The sequence below is a fragment of the Camellia sinensis genome, chromosome 10, assembly GCF_055761805.1.
Source record: "Camellia sinensis isolate YWXY chromosome 10, ASM5576180v1, whole genome shotgun sequence".
NCBI lineage: Eukaryota > Viridiplantae > Streptophyta > Magnoliopsida > Ericales > Theaceae > Camellia > Camellia sinensis.
Window position 1 is genome coordinate 31,140,613 of NC_138970.1, and position 20,394 is coordinate 31,161,006.

General features: G+C 37.9%; 1 protein-coding gene, 1 long non-coding RNA gene and 1 pseudogene across 3 annotated transcripts in view; all 3 read right to left on the minus strand.

Annotated features, from left to right (window-relative positions):
* The window catches only part of LOC145801051 (uncharacterized), a 288,678-nt gene that overhangs the window by 170,275 nt on the left and 98,009 nt on the right, over positions 1-20,394 (minus strand). The gene's annotated exons all lie outside the window — the stretch shown is intronic.
* On the minus strand, positions 6,230-11,579 carry LOC145801050 (pyruvate decarboxylase 2-like; annotated as a pseudogene). The gene is made up of 4 exons (XR_014341899.1): positions 10,824-11,579; positions 10,620-10,737; positions 6,786-6,974; positions 6,230-6,681 (listed from the first exon to the last, which is right to left on the minus strand). The product of XR_014341899.1 is annotated as a pyruvate decarboxylase 2-like (transcript).
* On the minus strand, positions 16,116-19,683 carry LOC114270131 (pyruvate decarboxylase 1). The gene is made up of 6 exons (XM_082891225.1): positions 19,010-19,683; positions 18,523-18,686; positions 17,380-18,030; positions 17,170-17,287; positions 16,559-16,747; positions 16,116-16,454 (listed from the first exon to the last, which is right to left on the minus strand). Exons 1-6 carry the CDS (start codon positions 19,532-19,534, stop codon positions 16,284-16,286), a joined length of 1,818 nt encoding a protein of 605 aa, XP_082747351.1. The 5' UTR covers positions 19,535-19,683; the 3' UTR covers positions 16,116-16,283.

The following is a 20,394-nucleotide window of genomic DNA, read 5'->3' on the forward strand; positions in this document are numbered from 1 at the left end:
TAAATCAATAATCACATAAACACGAGATATATCTAGATTTTCAAAAAGAGTTTTCAATAAATTTAGATATTAGAGATTGAGCATTGCTATACAATTCAAAAAATTAGACCCAATTTTCAAATTCAATAATGTGACAATCAATTAGGAAATCTAAGATAATACTCTATCTTATATTTTCTCAATTATAAATCAATCAAATCATTTATACATCATTGAATTTTAAAACAAAAATGTTTCAGGCCCCCTTTTCCCCACACTCCCTTTGACCCCCTCTCTCTCTCATTGGTTACATTTTCTTTTTCTTTCTTTTTTTTTTCCTGCTCCTCCAATCACCACCCGCCACGTGTGTGGGGGGGTGGTGGGGATGGTGATTAGAGGGGGTCTCTATTGTGGCTCATTTTAAAAATGAATCTAAAAAATAAAGGGTAAATTATTGATAAATCCCATTTAGAAGTGTTTTAACCCAAGAAGTCCATGAAGGAATTTTTTAACCCATTTAGTCTCATATATGTATAGTTTTATTCCATAAAGTCTTTTTTCTTAATTTACACTTTTTTCTTGGACACTTATGCCCTTATATTTAATTTTGATACCCTTATAAATATTTTTTGAACGGTTAGCAATTTTATGATGTGAACATTCATATTTTAAAATTCACATTGGTAGGAATGTAAAATTGGCCCGTGGGCGGCCCAAAACTCGCTCGCGATCCGGGGCGGGCCCGGCCCGTTGACAATGTGAATATTCACATTGACATGTTAACATTCACATTAATAAGAGTGTAAAATTGGCCCGCGTCCCGTGGCGGCGCGAAACTCGCCCGCGGCCCATGGACGGCCCGGGGCGGGCCCGGTCCAACCCGTTGACAATGTGAATATTCACATTGGCATGTTAACATTCACATTGATAAGAGTACAAAATTGGGCCGCGGCCTGGGCGGGCCCGGCTCGTTAACAATGTGAATATTCACATTGACATGTTAACATTCACATTGATAGGAGTGTAAAATTAGCCCGCACCCCGTGGCTGCCTGAAACCCGCCCATGGCCCACCGGCAGCCCGGGGCGAGCCCGGACCGGCCTGTTAACAATGTGAATATTCACATTGACATGTTAACATTCACATTTACAAGAGTATAAAATTGGCCAACGGCCCAGGGCGGGCCCGACCCGGCCCGTTGACAATTTGAATATTCACATTGACATGTTAACATTCACATTGATAAGAGTGTAAAATTGGCCCGCACCCCATAGGCGGCCCGAAGCCCGACCGCAGCCCGAGGCGGGCTTGGCCCGACCCGTGACATTGTGAATATTCACATTGACATGTTAACATTAACATTGATAGGAGTGTAAAATTTGCCCACTGCCCGAAGCTTGCCCACTGCCCGGGGTAAGCCGGCCCAGCCCGTTGACAATGTGAATATTCACAATGACATGTTAACATGCACATTGATAGGAATGTAGAATTGGCCCGCGGCCCGTGGGCTGCCCGAAGCCTGCCCACGGCCCGGGGCAGGCTCGTTTGGGTCCGGGCCAGAGCCGTGGCGTCGAGCCTCGGGTCGGGCCGATGGGCCTGGGCCTAGCCTCAGGCTTGGGTTGGGCTTGGGCGGGCCTGGCCATTTTTTTTTAATTCGTTTTAATTTTTTCTACCAAAATTTTATTATTTTTCACAAAAAAAGACACTAGGCCTCGGCGCGGGCCGAGCCTCAAACTGAGCCTTGAATGGGCCTTAACCGAACCGGGCTTCAAAGTTATGGCCCAGACCTTAGCCTAGGGTCTTGGACTAGGCTCGAGCCCGGGCCCAAACGAGCCTTTCCCAGGCCGCAGGCGGGCTTCGGGCAGCCTACGTTCTTTTTGACTATTCAATTAAGTCCTATTTGAGGTAAGAAGACCAAAATACCATGTTCATCTACTTATATTCTATTTAGTCCACGTTATTTTCTTATGTTTCAATAAGTCCTATGGGGGACATAATTACCAAAATACCCATAATGTGAATGTTCACATCGTCAATGTGAATGTTCATATCATCAATGCGTAGAGGCCCGAGCCGGCCCATATCGAGCCTCGTGGGTGTCCGAAAAAATCTGGCCCGGCCCGACCTGACCCGGCCCACAGGCCAAAAAATTAGGCCCAGGCCCCAGCCCTAACACAAAGGTATTCAGGCTTTGGACGGGCCGATGGATCGAGCCTCGGTTCAGGCAGGTGGGCCTGGGCCTAGCCTCGAGCTTAGGTCAGGCTTGGGCGGGCCTAGCCATTTTTTTTTAATTCTTTTTAATTTTTTCTACTAAAATTTTATTATTTTTCACAAAAAAAGACATTGCGCTTCGGGCGGGCTGGGCCTCGGACCGAGCCTTGAGTGGGCCTTAAGCGGGCTGATGGGCCGGGCAAGGCTTTAGAGTGATGGCCTAGGCCCTAGCCTAGGGTCTCGGACATGCTATGGCCCGAACCCAAACGAGCCTACCCCGGGCCGTGGGCGGGCTTCGGGCAGCCCACAGGCCGCGGGCCAATTCCATATTTCTATCAATGTGCATGTTAACATGTCAATGTGAATATTCACATTGTCAACAAGCCGGGCCGGGCCTACCCCCGGCCACGAGCAAGTTTCAGGCAGCGGGAAAATTTTACACTCCTATCAATGTTAATGTTAACATATCAATGTGAATATTCACATTGTCACGGGTAGGGCCAAGCCCGCCTCGGGCTGCGGTCGGGCTTCGGGCCACCCACGGGCTGCGGGCTAATTTTACACTCTTATCAATGTAAATGTTAACATGTCAATGTGAACATTCACATTGTCAACGGGCCGGGTCGGGCCCGCCCTAGGCCGCTGGCCAATTTTATACTCTTATCAATGTGAATGTTAACATGTCAATGTAAATATTCACGTTGTCAACAGGCTGGGCCGGGCCCGCCCCGGGCCATCCACGAGCCATGGGCGGGTTTCGGGCAGCCACGAGGCGCGGGCTAATTTTACACTCATATCAATGTGAATGTTAATATGTCAATGTGAATATTCACATTATCAACGGGCCGGGCCGGGCCCGCCCCAGGCCGCGGGCGAGCTTTTGGCCGGCCATGGGCCGCGGGCTAATTTTATACTCTTATCAATGTGAATGTTAACATGTCAATGTGAATATTCGCATTGTCAACGGGCCGAACCGGGCCCGCCCCGGGCCGCCCATGGGCCGCAGGCGGGTTTTGCGCCACCACGGGACGCGGGCCAATTTTACACTCCTATTAATGTGAATGTTAACATGTCAATGTGAATATTCACATTGTCAACGGGCCGGGACCACCTCGGCCCGACTCGAATTTTTCTCGGCACCCACGAGGATCGACATGGGCCGGGCCCTTACACATTGACGATATAAACATTCACATTGACGGTGTGAACATTCACATTAAGGGTATCTTGGTAATTATGTCACCCATAGGACTTATTGAAACATAAAAAAATAATGTGAACTAAATGGAACATAAGTAGATGAAAAGGGTATTATGGTCTTCTTATCTCAAATAGGACCTAATAGAATAGTCAAAAAGAATATGAGTTTGATGGAATAAAATTCTTAGAAAGTGAATTTATCAAAAAAGCTCCCAAAAATAAACTTATATATCATTCTACCTAGTGATTTTTTAGTCATTTTATTGTAAGTCCCTCCCTCGTAAGGTCGATTTCAGAGAAGCCACCTGCGTTGGCTTCCGATTCCAATTCCACTTCTTGCCAGGTGGACGAGTTTCTTAAAAACTCTGTTTTGATTCATATATTTGGGAAGAAATTAAAAATTAATAATAAAAAAAATTAATAATGAAAAAAAATTGTATAAAATTTAAGTGAAATGTAGTTATATTTTATTCACATTTTATCTAATTTTTTTCTTTTCCTTTTCAAGTCCCTCCCAAAATCAATGAACCAAACACAACTTTACGTGACATTTATTTTATTTTTTATTATATGCACATTTTTTCAAATGATATTATTATATCAGCAGTGATTTAGAGCTCTAAATCCACCACTAGTGAAGTGGAAATGAAAAAAAAAAGACACAACATACACCGCGGCAATGGGTGGGACCCACTGCCACATCACTAATGGCACCTCTAATTAGAGGTCTCAAGCTTTATTCTTATTATATTTACCAAATCTTAACTATGTCTGAATTTTCAATCCAATAAGAAAACACGATTCAAATTGTATATGAAAAATAACAAATTAAGATTAATTATTTTTTTATACGAATACAAATATTAAACAAGCCAAGTTAATAAAAAAATTACACAACACAATTTGATATAGATAATCCATTTAATAAAAGATTAATAATTTATTTTAGTATTATTTTCATTTAGAAGTGTCATAACATATTTAAATTCCTTATGTAATTCCATCTAGCTAATTAAAAATGTATATAAAATAGGATTTTAAAACTAATATATCTATCTATCTATCTATCTATTTTATTATAAAGTGAACTCCTATGGTGGTGTGATGGAAAGAGTGAGACTTAAATCTTATATCTTCGGTCTAATGAAGAAGACTCTTATTCATTGAATGATACACAATATATAATAAATATTTTATTTTATTTTTTACTTATTTTTTACTTATTTGAATTACACATAAATCGTGTGTGCTACTAGTGTATATATATATATTCATTTTTAATTGTTTTTTGATTGAAGATAATATACTTTTTCATCATAATTAATCTAGTGAAAAAATATAAGATAAATTATACTAATCTTTTTTAGATTTAAAAAAAATACATCAAGTCTGATAAGTTTGATTTTGCAGAACTTTCAAGTATATATTCACCAAACATTCATTAATCTGCCAAAGCCCTTCTCATAAAAGTCATCTTTGAAAGTTCATTTTCAAAAGAATTTTAAACTACGAGAAGCTACAACAAACATCTAAAGTGTGAAGTATTTACAGTAAAAAGTAGGTTGAGAGACTCTGTTTGGTTTAATTTAAAATGAAATCATTTGTATGAAAATTCAAAACAAACCCTCTATTTATAGTAAAAAATAGGTTTATAAACTCTGTTTAATTTATGTTTTGAGATAAATTTTTAAAAAAAAAAATTTTGATAGAGTTTAGAAATTTTTTTAGTTTGTTTGATTATATATTTTGAAAATAGTTTTGGAGTTTAAAAGTTTGGGATAATTTGATATTTTGTTGTAGTTGAGTAGATATATGTGAGAGAAAAAAAATGATTGAGAAGGGGGAAAAAAAGAAAAAAAGTGATTGATTGATGCGTAAAAGAGATAAAATAATTTTGAAAATATGTTTTCAAAAAATTTAAAGATTTTTTTCAAAAATTATATCTGAAAATAGAAACCAAACAATGCGTCATTTAACAAAAATGCTGGAAAGCTATGCCCTTCTCTAGTGCAGCTAGTTTTGTATAGACTTTTATAAATATCTAGTGTTTATTCCACCCAAAAAAGACCGAGAGATTATTTTCCTTGCTTTGAGTTTGGAAAGTTATTATTTGGAACAAGTTGATACATCACTTTTTTTTATTTTTTTTACATATTTTTTTATAAAAAATTAAAAAATTACTAAAGAATCTCTAAATTTAGTCCTTTTTTATTTTTTATGGCGGTACTCATTTTGGTGAGTGTTGACCCCATGGGGTTTGAGTAATGTTAAAGATCATAAAAAATATATCATGAAATATATCATGAAGATTTTTTATCCCTTGATTAGTCTTGATTAGTATGTGGTGTTTTATTGTATGGGTAATTTAAAGGTTGAAAACTTTTCATGATAATATTCATGATATATTTTTCATGATCCCTAACATTACTGATGGGGTTTACAAACGTGAATTGTAAGCCATGTTTGGATGTGTTTTAGATCAGAAATTTAGGTAGGGGGAGACCAGAGAGAGAAAAAGAAACCTTTACTCATTTTTTTCATTTTTTTTGTAAATTTTTTACTTAAATCTATAATTAAATACAATCTGACTAAAAATAATAAGCAAACAAAATTTTATATAAAAATTTATATAAAAAAACACCAAAGTTTAACTTTAAAAATTATGAGAGAGAAGGTTAAAATAAAATGACGACAAATAAATATACCATTCTTTCTAAGAACAAAACTTCAGTATTACCCAACTTCAAAAAGTAGTTTGAGAGTCATTATTTATGCATCATTTTCCATTGACGAAGATATCCAAATCCATTTACTCCATTTCATTTTCATGCCTCTCCATTTCATTCTCTCTCTCTCTCTCTCCCTCAGCACTTATCCATCCAATTATTCCAAACACCTAACAGTCAAACTAAAAAGAAAGTTTTAATATGAAAAAAAAAAGGATAAAAAATGAGGCAAAGAGATCGGTAGATGTTAAAAATCAAAGGGAATATACACAAAAAAATTCCGCAGAACCATGCAGAATATGCGAACAGGTGACTCAAGCGAAACCTAGAACTTAATATATCCAAGGAAGCATAAAATGCTGTTCTATCCACTTATAGCAGCAATGTTAAGTATTTACTGAGGGTTCGGTGGTCGGCTATTTGCAGCAGAGACTCTGGAGCCCCATTCAAGCAGCTCTTTGCTCGTGTCATCCTTGTGAACAATCACTTCTATGAAGCACAAGCAATCACTCTTGGCACCCATTGCTGTATCAATGGCTTCGATGAGCTCTTCCTCATAGCGCACCTGCAACAATAAGGACCAAAAAAAAAAAAGTTTTTGTGATCACTAACCGTCCCATTTCAGAGTTGATACATCAAAGCGAATGTGCATTGAGCTTCCCAACTCACCTTAGATGTCCAGCACTTGCCTTCACCGTTGTGGATTGCATTGACCAAACCAGTGTAGTTCCAGTTCTTGATCACATTGTAAGGACCATCATGGATCTCAACTTCTATGGTGTATCCCCCATTGTTTATAAGGAAGATGATGGTCCTCTGTTCACATCTCAACATTGTTGATACATCTTGTGCAGTCACCTGTGAAGCATTCACCAAAATGAGTGTTAACACAGACAAATTCAGGAGCGAATCTGTAGTGAATCCCATTATTGCAATCCTTAAAGTATCTAGTCTTTCATATTGTGCATGCAAGGTGATATATGCTGAAGATATACAAGCATAGACAGCAAAACAGCACAACCCTTTAACATACAGTGGGAATATTGCAGAGGAAGTCAATAATCTTCCAGAACATTGGGAGTAACTCATACAGATTTAATTTGAATAGGAAGAAGCATTCTCTTTCTTTCCCGAATAGAGATCTATGTCGTATTTTTTGAGATAAATAGGAACAGCAGGGAAGTGATTGCCAGAATTCATATTAAGTATCATTAGGAAAATTTACAAGAATCAAAACCATATGGAATACAACAAAGATGGATATTGTGGGATCCTAAAATTATATTAGACCCATAGGGACGGATGTGTGTCCGGCCCGAAACATAACCTCTATTCGGCATATACCCCAGCCAATCAAGGAGCCGAATAAAATAACCAGTATCCCAGCCAGTAGGACAGACACCAAGTAGAGGTACATGCGACGGAATAAGGACGGGCCCAGCCTAAAGGCCCAACGGAGATACTATAAATACGGGATCACCCATCAGAGAAAGGTATGTGAGAATTATTAAGCTTAGCTGAGAATACAAGAAATCTTGAGTGCAGAGACTAACTTGTCCGTCGGAGTGCTAATTCCGGCACTCCCGACCGGAGTGTTTATCCCTTTTCAAGTGGCTAGCAGAGGATCGCGAGCGTCTCCCAGGATCAGAAGAGTATTTCCAAAGACCGCCGTCATTAACGGTGGTAATGATTGGGCATTAGCGGCGGTTTTGTTACCGCCGTTAAAAGTGGGCATTAACGGCGGTTTTTTTAACAGCGGTAACAAAACCGCCGTTAATGATACCTTTAACGACGGTTTTCGTTACCGCCGCTAATGCCCTGTTTTGGCATAGTGAAAGGAGTCTGCCACGGCCCTGGAACTCGACGCACTTGCAAAAATACTGTCATTAAACTCAACTTGTAAGGAACGATCCCAGTTCTAAATGATTCGCCAAGTACACATTCCACTTTTGTAATGCAAGGATTCTTGTTGAAAAAGTTGTAATCCCACCCACTGCGAAATCTAGTTAAAGAGTGCTACGACGAAAAAAGCGTCCGGATTCGGAGCGCCCTTCGTGGATATCACGATTGGCCAAAAAGTCTCTGAATTCGAAGCCCCCTCGGAGCATGACGCCTTTAGGCTAAAAAAGCCTCCGAATTCGGAGCGCCTTTTGCGGATATCACGATTGGCCAAAAAGTCTTCAGATTCGGAGCCCCCTCGGCGCATGACGCCTTTAGGCCGAAAAAGTCTCCGGATTCGGAGCCCCTTCGGCGCATGACGCCTTTGGGCCGAAAAAGTCACCGAATTCGGAGCCCCCTCGGTGCATAACACCTTTAGGCTGAAAAGCCTCCTGATTTGGAGCACCCTTCGCGGATATCACAATTGGCCAAAAAGTCTCCGGATTCGGAGCCCCCTCGGCGCATGACGCCTTTGGGCCGAAAAAGGCTCCGGATTCGAAGCCCCCTCGGCGCATGACGCCTTTGGGCCGAAAAAGTCTCCGGATTCGAAGCCCTATCGGCACATGATGTCTTTGGCCAATAAAGCCTCCAAATTTAGCAGACCAAATAGTGTCCCGCCGAGTGACGCTCAAGGGCCGAGTAATATTCCGAATTCGGAGCGCCCTCCAGAATGAAAAAACATTTACACATCAAAGCAAGGATATGTAAGTTGAGCCGGCACAACAGCATGAGCAAAACAAAACGTGCCAACACTCGAAATAAGATGCTTAATTAAGCATATAAAAATTCAGAATGAGATTTAAACTTTTAAAATAAAACATTTTATTCGATTAAACAGTAATTACAAAAATGCAATCCGCATTCGAGTATTACAATATCTATTTCCATACGGCGTCGCCTTCATCAACATTCTCAAACTTCGAAGGCGAAAAAGGGGAAGTGGTCGCGTTGGTACAGCGGCAACGCCGAATCAACGTCCGCTGCTCGAAAAGCATCCACAGCTTGGAATGCTTTGATCTGACCGCACTTGAATCTACGATGTTCACACCGGCGAGACAATCACCCTCGAGGTGGAAAGCTTTGACACCATAGACAACGTCAAGGCCAAGATCCAGGATAAGAAAGGATTTCCTCACGAAAATAGTAAAACTCAACGGTCGTGGTGCTACGTCGGCCTCATTTCTGGGTCACGGTTGCGGAGAACTTCCCCGTTGCTATTTCTCCCTTCGGGGTGATCTGCTTCGACGACTTGGAGGCTGACGTTTTTCCCGTTCTTTGAACGCCCTACCTCTCACACGGATAGGTTCTCTGCTGGGATTCATTGCAGTATCTCCTCTGCTGTTGAAAAAAACTCCATTTGACATTCACACTTATCTAACCCCACGCAACAAAATTGTTTTAAATCGAGTCTGAACACAATAAGTGAAGTTACTGGCGCGAAGAGTCCGAGGCGATTTATTTCTAATCCTTGCAGTGACCCTGAAGCGATTTCATTAACACTGAACTCCAAAAGACGGACGTCGAATAACATTGGCCACAGCCCCCCCATGTACTAATTTTCGGCTTTTTGGGGTTAAAATGGTCTAATTATCTAAACGGCAATTATGGATGGGCTGACAGTTTTCGGATTCGGAGCCCCTGGTGCATGACACTTTTGGGCCAATTAAGACTCCCAATTCGGAGCCTCATCGGCGCATTGACCATGCCTGACGCATACCAAATATATATTTAATGAAGAATGCTCATGACAAGCCGGCATATAACCGTTCGGAATTAAATGCCTAGTTGACTCGGGCGGGTCAATGTTTATACAATGAAACATACGCAAACACGTGTTTGCCGAATGCAAATTACAATGAAACATTTAAAATAGGACGTTTTATTCATTCAGACAATAATTACATAATTACATGGTATTTTTATATGACGTCGCCCTCATCCTCACTCTTCTCAATTTCAAATCATATTAAATGGAAGCAGTGTACAAAGGGGTGGGAAAGCGTTACAATGACTAAGAAGCGTGAGCGCATTTTGACACGCATTGATAAGAGGGTTAACCGCTGAATTTTTGACTTCCCAAGCTAAAAGCCAAACACGCCGACTAACTGATCCTAGTAGGGAGTTTGGGGGGCAATTGTGGGAGCCGAAAATTATATTAGACCCATAGGGACAGATGTGTGTCCGGCCCGAAACATAACCTCTATTCAGCATATACCCCAGCCAATCAAGGAGCCGAATAAAATAACCAGTATCCTAGCCAGTAGGACAGACGCCGAGTAGAGGTACATGTGACGGAACAAGGACGAGCCCAGCCTAAAGGCCCAACGGAGATACTATAAATACGGGATCACCCATCAGAGAAAGGTATGTGAGAATTATTAAGCTTAGCTGAGAATACAAGAAATCTTGAGTGCAGAGACTAACTTGCCCGTCGGAGTGCTAATTCCGGCCCCCCGACTGGAGTGTTTATCCCTTTTCAGGTGGCTAGCAGAGGATCGCGAGCGTCTCCCAAGATCAGAAGAGTATTTCCAAACCACTTCTCCACAAATATGTATGCATAAATACCTGAAAGCTACCATCACCAATGCAAGCAATCACTCGCTTATTTCGTGCAGCCTATGCATATCTAAGAGTTGCACCTACAGCCCAGCCAATTGATCCATATTGCATCTGGAACTCGTACCTGCAAACCCCAATTTCACAATGTTGTTGAATTATAAAGTGTAACAAAAAATAAAAACAAACGCAACATTCTCTCAGCCACTTAACCCACATCCCTCGGGCAATTTCAGTTTCTAGCAATTAAACCAAGAGTCCCCAGTCTCAGCAATCACAGCACTGTCACTTGACAGCATCTTCTGAATGTGGTGGAACAGAACATTGACCTTTAAGAGCTTGTTAGGCTCACACTTGAGAGGATGTCCCTCGGGAACATAGATCCTATGGTAATTATCATAGGCAGTTGCGTTGCGCTTAAGCCGCTTTGACAGAGCTCTCAAAAAATCCTTCATCATAACACACCCAAACGCAGGCCCATTTCCAATCACCACACGTTCAGGTTGCACGATGATCGCCTTCCCTCTCTTCAGGAGCAGAGAGTACCCAACAGAGCTGTAGTCATTGAAAATGGGTCCTACAAATAAGTAAGCATCGGCAGATTCGACTATTTCTGCACAGAAGGCGGTGCTCACGGCACCCCAGTAAGTCCCAATGAAATGGGGATGGTTCTCCAGCACAAGTCCTTTGCTGATGGCATCACGGCGACTGGATAGCAACAAGCATCGGCCAATTCAACAAATGCATTAGAAGCCTTTGCCACTCGCAGTTTCCGCCCAGCCACCAACACTGGCTTCACTGCCTTGTTCAAGAACTCTGCTACTGTTTCCACTGCAGCCTCCAAACCCATCTGATTACTCAATCTGTACACCATTAAAATCAAAATCAATATAAATTGAACCAAAATATATCATTCATACGTGTACACACTCACCACTGCAATACACATACATATATATTTATATTAAAGCACACAACTCGTAACTTTATCACGCTTTTTTCTATTCCGAAAATACCAATAAAATTAGTAACTGCTAAAACTCCATGTCCAATAATTATTTTGTTGAGACTCAATTTTAATTGCAATAATCAAGAGGTATCTTGTAGTATTGATAAAATGAAGTGAAAAGGCAAGAAGAATACCAGTAACAAAAGCTTTCATTTTTCGAATGGTTTGTTCAAGAACCCTAGCTAACCAGTGCATTTTCGGACCACACAATTGAACCAGTGTGTTTATTGTTGATTGAGTTAAAAAAATGGATGGGAAATGTTTTTGTGTTTGGTGGAAGTGTAGTATTTTAGTGAGAGTTTGTGGTTATGAATTTATTTGTTTCTCTTCTTCTTCTTTTTAGTTGGAATCTTACCAACTATGTCTCAGGCTCTGTCTTTCTTATTAGTTGGAAGCATTGTTGTTAACATTTGTTATGTGGTAGCCTATTTTCATTTCCTATTTGTCTTGAATAAAATTTTATCTCTTTCCAGCCCAAAACATAAATAATAATAAAAAAATGCAAGATTGTTCAAGGAAAGCTCCAAATTTGCTATTGTGATACACTGGGAGCTGTAAGATTGGTCATAGCTGAGTTTCTATTTATTTATCTCTCTCTCTCTCTCTCTCTCTCTCTCTTGTAGGTATTGTTTTTATCTTGTTGCATTATTTTTGCTGGTTGTGGGGGGTGAAGGTGGTGACAAGTTTGATATCGGATATCAAGGAGGAAATCATTTTTTTCATGTGAAAGCAGTCATTACAGTTGTAGAGTCAGAGAAGCTAAGGGAGGATGGATTTTGCTCTTGAGATGAAGGAATACTTTAGTTGTGCTCTTTTTTGCATAGGCTGTAAATTTTTTGTTTGTACTCTCAAGAAAGTACCTATTTTTGTTTGTGAGATGAAGGCTGCATTTTTATTTTATTTTTTTGTATATTTTATAATGAAACTATTTTGCCTTGTTATATTGTAATGAAACTACGAGTTTTTTTTTTTTTTTAATGAATATTTCAAAAAATGAAACTATTTGTGCAAATAATTATATGAAGCACTCAGACAAACAGCTCATAAGGTGGCAGTTTGTCTGAGACTTTTATTAGCAAAACATGGCTGAAGAGATAGAGCTTCAAATGTGCAAAAAGTTGTGAATTTTTTTTGGCAATCTGTAATGAACAATCCTGTGTGAATTGTGGAATTTTCCAGCACCAAAAAGAGACTATCTGTCGGAGGAATGAACTGTTAAAAGCTAGGCAGGAGACATGGAGGAATATCAGCACCTTGGCCTGCCTAGTCGTGCCCGCGAATCCCAATACCACGCCCGCAACTGTGTGCGTCCTAAAATCTATTTAAGGACAACTTGGCTGAATTGTTTGGCATCTCTCTAGCTACTCTTTGAAACCTCTTTTGAGTTACTTCTAAATACTTCTAATTTAGAGAGAGTTTATTTTTATGAGAGAAATATTTTTAAGAGAGAAATATTTTTGAGAGAGAACTTGTATAGTGAGGATTCTTTATATCTCTCATTTTGCTTGATGTTTCATTAGATTCATAGGAACTTCATGATAAACATCAAGTTTTAAAAAATATTGCAACACCTTCTTGTGTGTTCTTTCTTGGTGGATTCCAAGATTGTATCTTGGAGCTTTGGTGGATTCCAAAGCTAATCGTGGTGTGAACTCAACAAAACGGATATCCAGTGGGGGAGGAGGTGGAGTTACTTGTAGATTGAAAAAGGTCGCGTGCCTGGGAATGACTTTTGTAAGATATCTCTTGTACTACTTTTATTTTACAGCGGATTATTCGTTTGGCCAGAGATTCGTGATTTGTTATCATAGGTTGGTGAGGATTCCAATTGTGATTTTTCAATATAAAAAATCTTTTGTGTCGTGGTTGTGATATTTTACTCCCTTTCTATTTTGATCATGATTGCATAAATTTTTATTTGAATTGCCTAAATCAATAATCCAATAAACACTAGACATATCTAGATTTTCAAAAAGAGTTTTCAATAAATCTAGATATTAGAGATTGAGCATTGTTATACAAGTCCAAAAATTAGACTTAATTTTCAAGTTCAATGTCGTGACAATCAATTAGAATATCTAAGGTAACACTCTTTCTTATATCTTCTCAATTATTAAGCAATCATATCACTTATATATCATTGAGTTTAGAAAATGAATCTAAAAAGTGGATTTGTATATCAATTTACATAGTAATTTTTCAGTCACTTTATTGTAAGTCCCTCCTGCAGAAGGTCGATTTCGGAGAAGTCACTTGCGTTGGCTTCCGATTCCAATTCCACTTCTCGCGAGCTGGACGAGTCTCTTAGACTGTATTTAGTATTTGGAAAGGAATTTAAAAAGCAAAAAAAAAAAAAAAAAAAAAAAAAAATTGTATGAAATTTAGGTGATATGTAATTATATTTTATTTTATTTTTTTTTTTTCTTTCCAAGTTCCTCCCTAAATCAATGAAACACAACTTTAAGTGACATTTATTTTATTTTTTATTATATGCACATTGTTTCAAATAAATTATCCGTAATACTCCTTATTTTATTAAATTTACCAAATCTTAACATATAGGTTATTTGTAATGCAATTTTATGTCAGAATTTTCAATCCAATAGGAAAACACGATTCAAATTGTATATGAAATCAACAAATTAAGATTAACCATTTTTTTTATACGAATACAAATATGACACAATTTAATAATACGAATATTAAACGAGGCAAGTTAATATAGAAATTGCACAACACAATTTGATATAGATAATCTGTTTGATAAAGGATTTAGTAATACATTTTAGTATTATTTTCATTAAGAGGTGTTATAACATTTTTAAATTCCTTATATAATTCCATCTAGCTGATTAAAAATGTATATAAAATTGGATTTTAAAACTAATATATCTATCTATCTACCTATTCTGTTATAAAGTGAACACTTTTAGTGGTGTGATGGAAGGAATGAGACTTAAATCTTACACCTTCGGTCTAACGAAGAAAACTCTTATCCCTTGAGTGACACCCAACATATAATAAATATTTTATTTTATTTTTTACTTATTTGAATTATATACAAATCGCGTGTGACAATTACTAGTATATATATATATATATATTCATTTTTAATTGTTTTTTGATTGAAGACAATCTACCTTTTTATCATAATTAATCTAGTGAAAATATATATAAGATGAATTATACTAATCTTTTTTAGATTTGAAAAAATTACATCATTAAGTTTGATTTTGCAGGACTTTCAAGTATTCACCAAACATTCATTAATCTACCAAAGTCCTTCTCATAAAAGTCATCTTTGAAATTTCATTTTCAAAAAGAACTTTATACTACAAAATATGTCATTAGTCTATTTTCAGACAAGGTCTTAGTTAAAACAGTAGACAAATAAAAAATTTATATAAAAGTTCATACACTAAAGTGCGAAGTATTTTCTTTATGACTGAGAATGGTCGGTTGTTTAATTTAAAATGAAATCATTTGTATCAAAATTCAAAACCAACCCTCTATTTACAGTAAAAAGTAGATTGAGACATTATTTATGCGTCATTTTACAAAAATGCTGGAAAGCTATGCCCTTCTCTTTTTTTCTTTTTTCTTTTTTTTTTTTTTTTTTTTGAACTAAGCTATGCCCGTCTCTAATGCAGCTAATTTTGTATAGACTTTTTTTGCTATTTATAAATATCTAGTGTTTAGTCCGCCCCCCCCCCCCAAAAAAAAAAAAATTTATTTTCCTTGCTTTGAGTTTGGAAAGTTGCTATTTGGTATAACTTGCATAACCTTTCTACCTTTATATATATATATATATATATATTTTTGTAAAAAGTCAAAAAATTACTAAACAATCTCTAAAATTAATATATATATATTTTGGGTACTCATTTTGGTGAGTGTTGACCCCATGGGGTTTACAAACGTGAATTGTAAGCTATGTTTGGATGTATTTTAGATTAGAAATTTAGATGGGAGAGATCGGAAAGAGGAAGAAAAAGAAATCTTTACACATTTTTTTCATTTTTTTTTTAATTTTTTTATTTAAATCTATAATTCAAATACAATTTGAATAAAAATAATCAGCAAACAAAATTTTATATAAAAATTTATATGGAATGACACCTAAGTTTAACTTTAAAAATTATGAGAGAGAAGGTTAGAATAAAACGACGACAAATAAACACACCAATCCAGTTCAAAAAAATAAATAAATACACCATTCTGTCTAAAAACAACACTTCAGTATTATCCAGCTTCAAAAAGTAGTTTGAGTGACATTATTTATGCATCATTTTCCATTGAGGAAGATAGCCAAATCCATTTACTTCATTTCATTTTCATGCCTCTCTTTTTCACGCCGTTGATCTCTCTTTTCATATCTACCATGCAACCCACAACCCCCCCTCTCTCTCTCTCTCAGCATTTATCCATCCAATTATTCCAAACATCTACCAGTCAAACTAAAAAGAAAGTTTTAATATGTAAAAGAAGATAGAAAATGAGGCATAAAGATCAGTAGATATTTAAAATCAAAGGGAATATACACACAAAATTCAGCAGAACTATGCAGAATATGCGAACAGGTGGCTCAAGCCAAACCTAGAACTTTATATACCCGAGGAAGCATAAATGCTGTTCTATCCACTTATAGCTGCAGTGATAAGTATTTACTGAGGGTTCGGGGGTCGACTATTTGCAGCAGAGACTCTGGAGCCCCATTCAAGCAGCTCTTTGCTCGTGTCATCCTTATGAACAATCACTTCTATGAAGCACAAGCAATCACTCTTAGCACCCATTGCTGTATCAATTGCTTCGATGAGCTCTTCCTCATAGCGCACCTGCAACAATAAAGACAAAAAAAAAAAAAGGTTTTGTGATCTCTAATCGTCCCATTTCAGAGTTGATGCATCAAAGCGAATGTGCATTGAACTTCCCAACTCACCTTAGCTGTCCAGCACTTGCCTTCACCGTTGTGGATTGCATTGACCACACCAGTGTAGTTCCAGTTCTTGATCACATTGTAAGGACCATCATGGATCTCAACTTCTATGGTGTATCCCCCATTGTTTATAAGGAAGATGATGGTCCTCTGTTCACATCTCAACATTGTTGACACATCTTGTGCAGTCACCTGTGAAGTATTCACCAAAATGAGTGTTAACAAGGACAAATTCAGGAGATAATCAGTAGTGAAACCGATTATTGCAATCCTTAAAGTTTCAAGTCTTTCATATTGTGCATGCAAGGTGATATAAGCTGAAGATATACAAGCATAGACAGCAATACAACACAACCCTTTAACATACAGTTGGAAATATTGCAGAGGAAGTCAACAATCTTCCAGAACATTGGGAGTAACTCATACAGATTTAATTTGAATATGAAGAAGCATTCCCTTTCTTTCCCGAAATAGAGATCTATGTCGTATTTTTTGAGATAAATAGGAACAGCAGAGAAGTGATTGCCAGAATTCATATGAAGTATCATTGGGAAAATTTACAAGAATCAAAACCATATGGAATACAACAAAGACGGATATGTATGCATAAATACCTGAAAGCTACCATCACCAATGCAAGCAATCACTCGCTTATTTCGTGCAGCCTGTGCATATCCAAGAGTTGCACCTACAGCCCAGCCAATTGATCCATATTGCATCTGGAACTCGTACCTGCAAACCCCAATTTCACAATGTTGTTGAATCATAAAGTGTAATAAAAAATAAATAATAAAAACAAACGCAACATTCTCTCAGCCACTTACCCACATCCCTCGGGCAATTTCAGTTTCTGGCAATTAAACCAAGAGTCCCCAGTCTCAGCAATCACAGCACTGTCACTTGACAGCATCTTCTGAATGTGGTGGAACAGAACATTGACCTTTAAGGGCTCGTTAGGCTCACACTTGAGAGGATGTCCCTCCGGAACATAGATCCTATGGTAATTATCATAGGCAGTTGCGTTGCGCTTAAGCCGCTTTGACAGAGCTCTCAAGAAATCCTTCATTGTAACACACCCAAACGCAGGCCCATTTCCAATCACCACACGTTCAGGCTGCACGATGATCGCCTTCACTCTCTTCAGAAGCAGAGAGTACCCAACAGAGCTGTAGTCATTGAAAATGGGTCCTGCAAACAAGTAAGCATTGGCAGATTCGACGATTTCTGCACAGAAGGCGGTGCTCACAGCACCCCAGTAAGTCCCAATGAAATGGGGATGGTTCTCCGGCACAAGTCCTTTTGCTGATGGCATCACGGCGACTGGATAGCCACAGGCATCGGCCAATTCAACAAATGCATCAGAAGCCTTTGCCACTCGCAGTTTTGGCCCAGCCACCAACACTGGCTTCACTGCCTTGTTCAAGAACTCTGTTGCTGCTTCCACTGCAGCCTCCAAAGCCATCTGATTACTCAATCTGTACACCATTAAAATCAAAATCAATATAAATTGAACCAAAATATATCATTCATACGTGTACACACTCACCACTGCAATACACACACATATCTATCTATATTAAAGCACACAACTCATAACTTTATCACGCTTTTTTCTATTCCGAAAATACCAATAAAATTAGTAACTGCTAAAACTCCATGTCCAATAATTATTAAATGGTTTTCAAATTCAACCATCATTCGTTAAACTGGTCAAAATTTTCTCAATTGCACCAGTCAGTAGGTGTAAACCCTTTCTTGGTCACACTTTTTTGATTTTCTAAAAATAGTCATAACAATTGATGAGTTTGAAAACTGCATGTAACAAAATCAAACTGATTCAAATAATTAAATCTTGTGCAAGGTTTCTACACATCGTCTTCATTCATATGCTAAAGATCTTCACACACACATCACTAGTATTTATATATATATATATATTCGACAAGATCAAATTATCGAAGTTTTACCTGGGAGAGATTGAAAATCGAACTGGCTCGCAGCTAAAAGTAGGATGTGGAATTGCCGGCAAGTTACAGCTAACACTGATATAGACAGGTTTGCTTTCTTTCAATGCGGTTGATATTGCGTTATCGATCAGTTCATGTGCATCCTCCAAGTTATTCACAACTGCCTAATTGCATCACAATCCACAATTCACTCAAAAACATTCACTTCAACTCACATCATACACACATCCACACACACATTTATATGAACAGATCTCACTCAATTGGTGTTCGATCAATCAAAACTTGCCTTGATTTTGAAACTCAAAAATAAAATATTTTCGAAAAAATTTATAATAAAAAAAAAATACTAAAACCAAATCAGCACATTTTCGTTTTTATTTTTTTCAAAACAAACAAACAAAAAAAAAAAAAAAAGACATTTTACGTAGATTTAAAAAACACACAAAAATTCAAAAACAGTTTTGAAAAACTAAACTCTACAGACCTGGCAGCAAGTAACGGTTTGAAAGCAGCGAAGCTCTTGACTGAAATCAGGTAGTCCGATGGTGTGATGAAGAATTCTATTAGTTCCATAATCATTCGAATTAGGACCGCCGACGATACAGATAACAGGGAGATTCTCACTGTAAGCTCCGGCGATGGCGTTGATGACGCTGAGGCCTCCGACGGTGAAAGTGACGACGCAGGCTCCGACGCCGCGGGACCGAGCGAAGCCGTCGGCGGCGTAGCCGGCGTTGAGCTCGTTGCAGCAGCCGATGAGGTTGAGGCCGGGCTCGGCGAGGAGGTGGTCGAGGAGAGTGAGGTTGAAGTCGCCAGGAACGGAGAAGACGTCGGAGACGCCGATTTGGACGAGGCGGCGAGCGAGGTGGCGGCCGAGGGTGGAGTCGGCGGCGTTGCAGAGGGGGAGGGAGGTCTGGAGAGTTGAGACGAAGCTATTGTGAGGTAGGGTTCCGATGACAGCGGTGGAAGGGATGGTGGAGGGTTCGACTGGTCCGATCGTAGTGTCCATTGATGATGATGATGATGATGATGATAAAATAGAATTAGAGTAAATTGTGATTGAGGAAACAGGAGGTTTTGTCGTTTGTGGTGTTTGAGAAGACCTTGGGAAAGCGGTGGATGGTGTGTGATCTTATTGCAAATATTATTATTATTAGTATTAAAATTACTTTAAAAAAATGATTTTAGAATGGACTAGAAACAAAATTGCTTGGACCTCTAATTAGAATTGTTATTAGTGATGTGATAGTAAAGCCTAGTTTGGAAAGACTAAATAAGTATATTTTTGAATTTTTTATAAAATATAAATTAGGTTTAAATTGAGTTTGAAGTGATATGTTAGAGAGGTAATGTGACTTAATTTAACTTTTTGTCTTTTTTAATTATGCGAAACTTGGCCTAAATCTTATGTATTATCACTGTTAATGCTGTGTTATTATTTTTTTTTTTCTCCTTTTTCACCTTATTAAAAATGTGTTTAAAATTTTTAAATTAGAGATGTCTAAGCATCACTAGAGTAAAAATGCGGTGTCTAAAAAATTAACCGGTGGTGTTATATAATATAGCATGGAGACCCAACCGCACAGGTAAGTTGCCGATTTATATAAAGGTGGAGAATTGATTACATATTTCTGATGGGAACTGTTAAGGTTGCGTTTCATTTTTTTTGAAATTATAATTTTAATTGAATTTTTTAAATTCGTATCAAAATACACAATTTAATATTATTCAAAATTTAATTTAAAAATTATTTTCAAAATTTTATTTAAAAAAATATTCAAATTTTTTATTTTATTTTTTAAAATTATGATTTGAGAGTTGAGTCGTGTTTTTTGAGAAAAGAAATTTTGTTTGATTATGAGTTTTGAA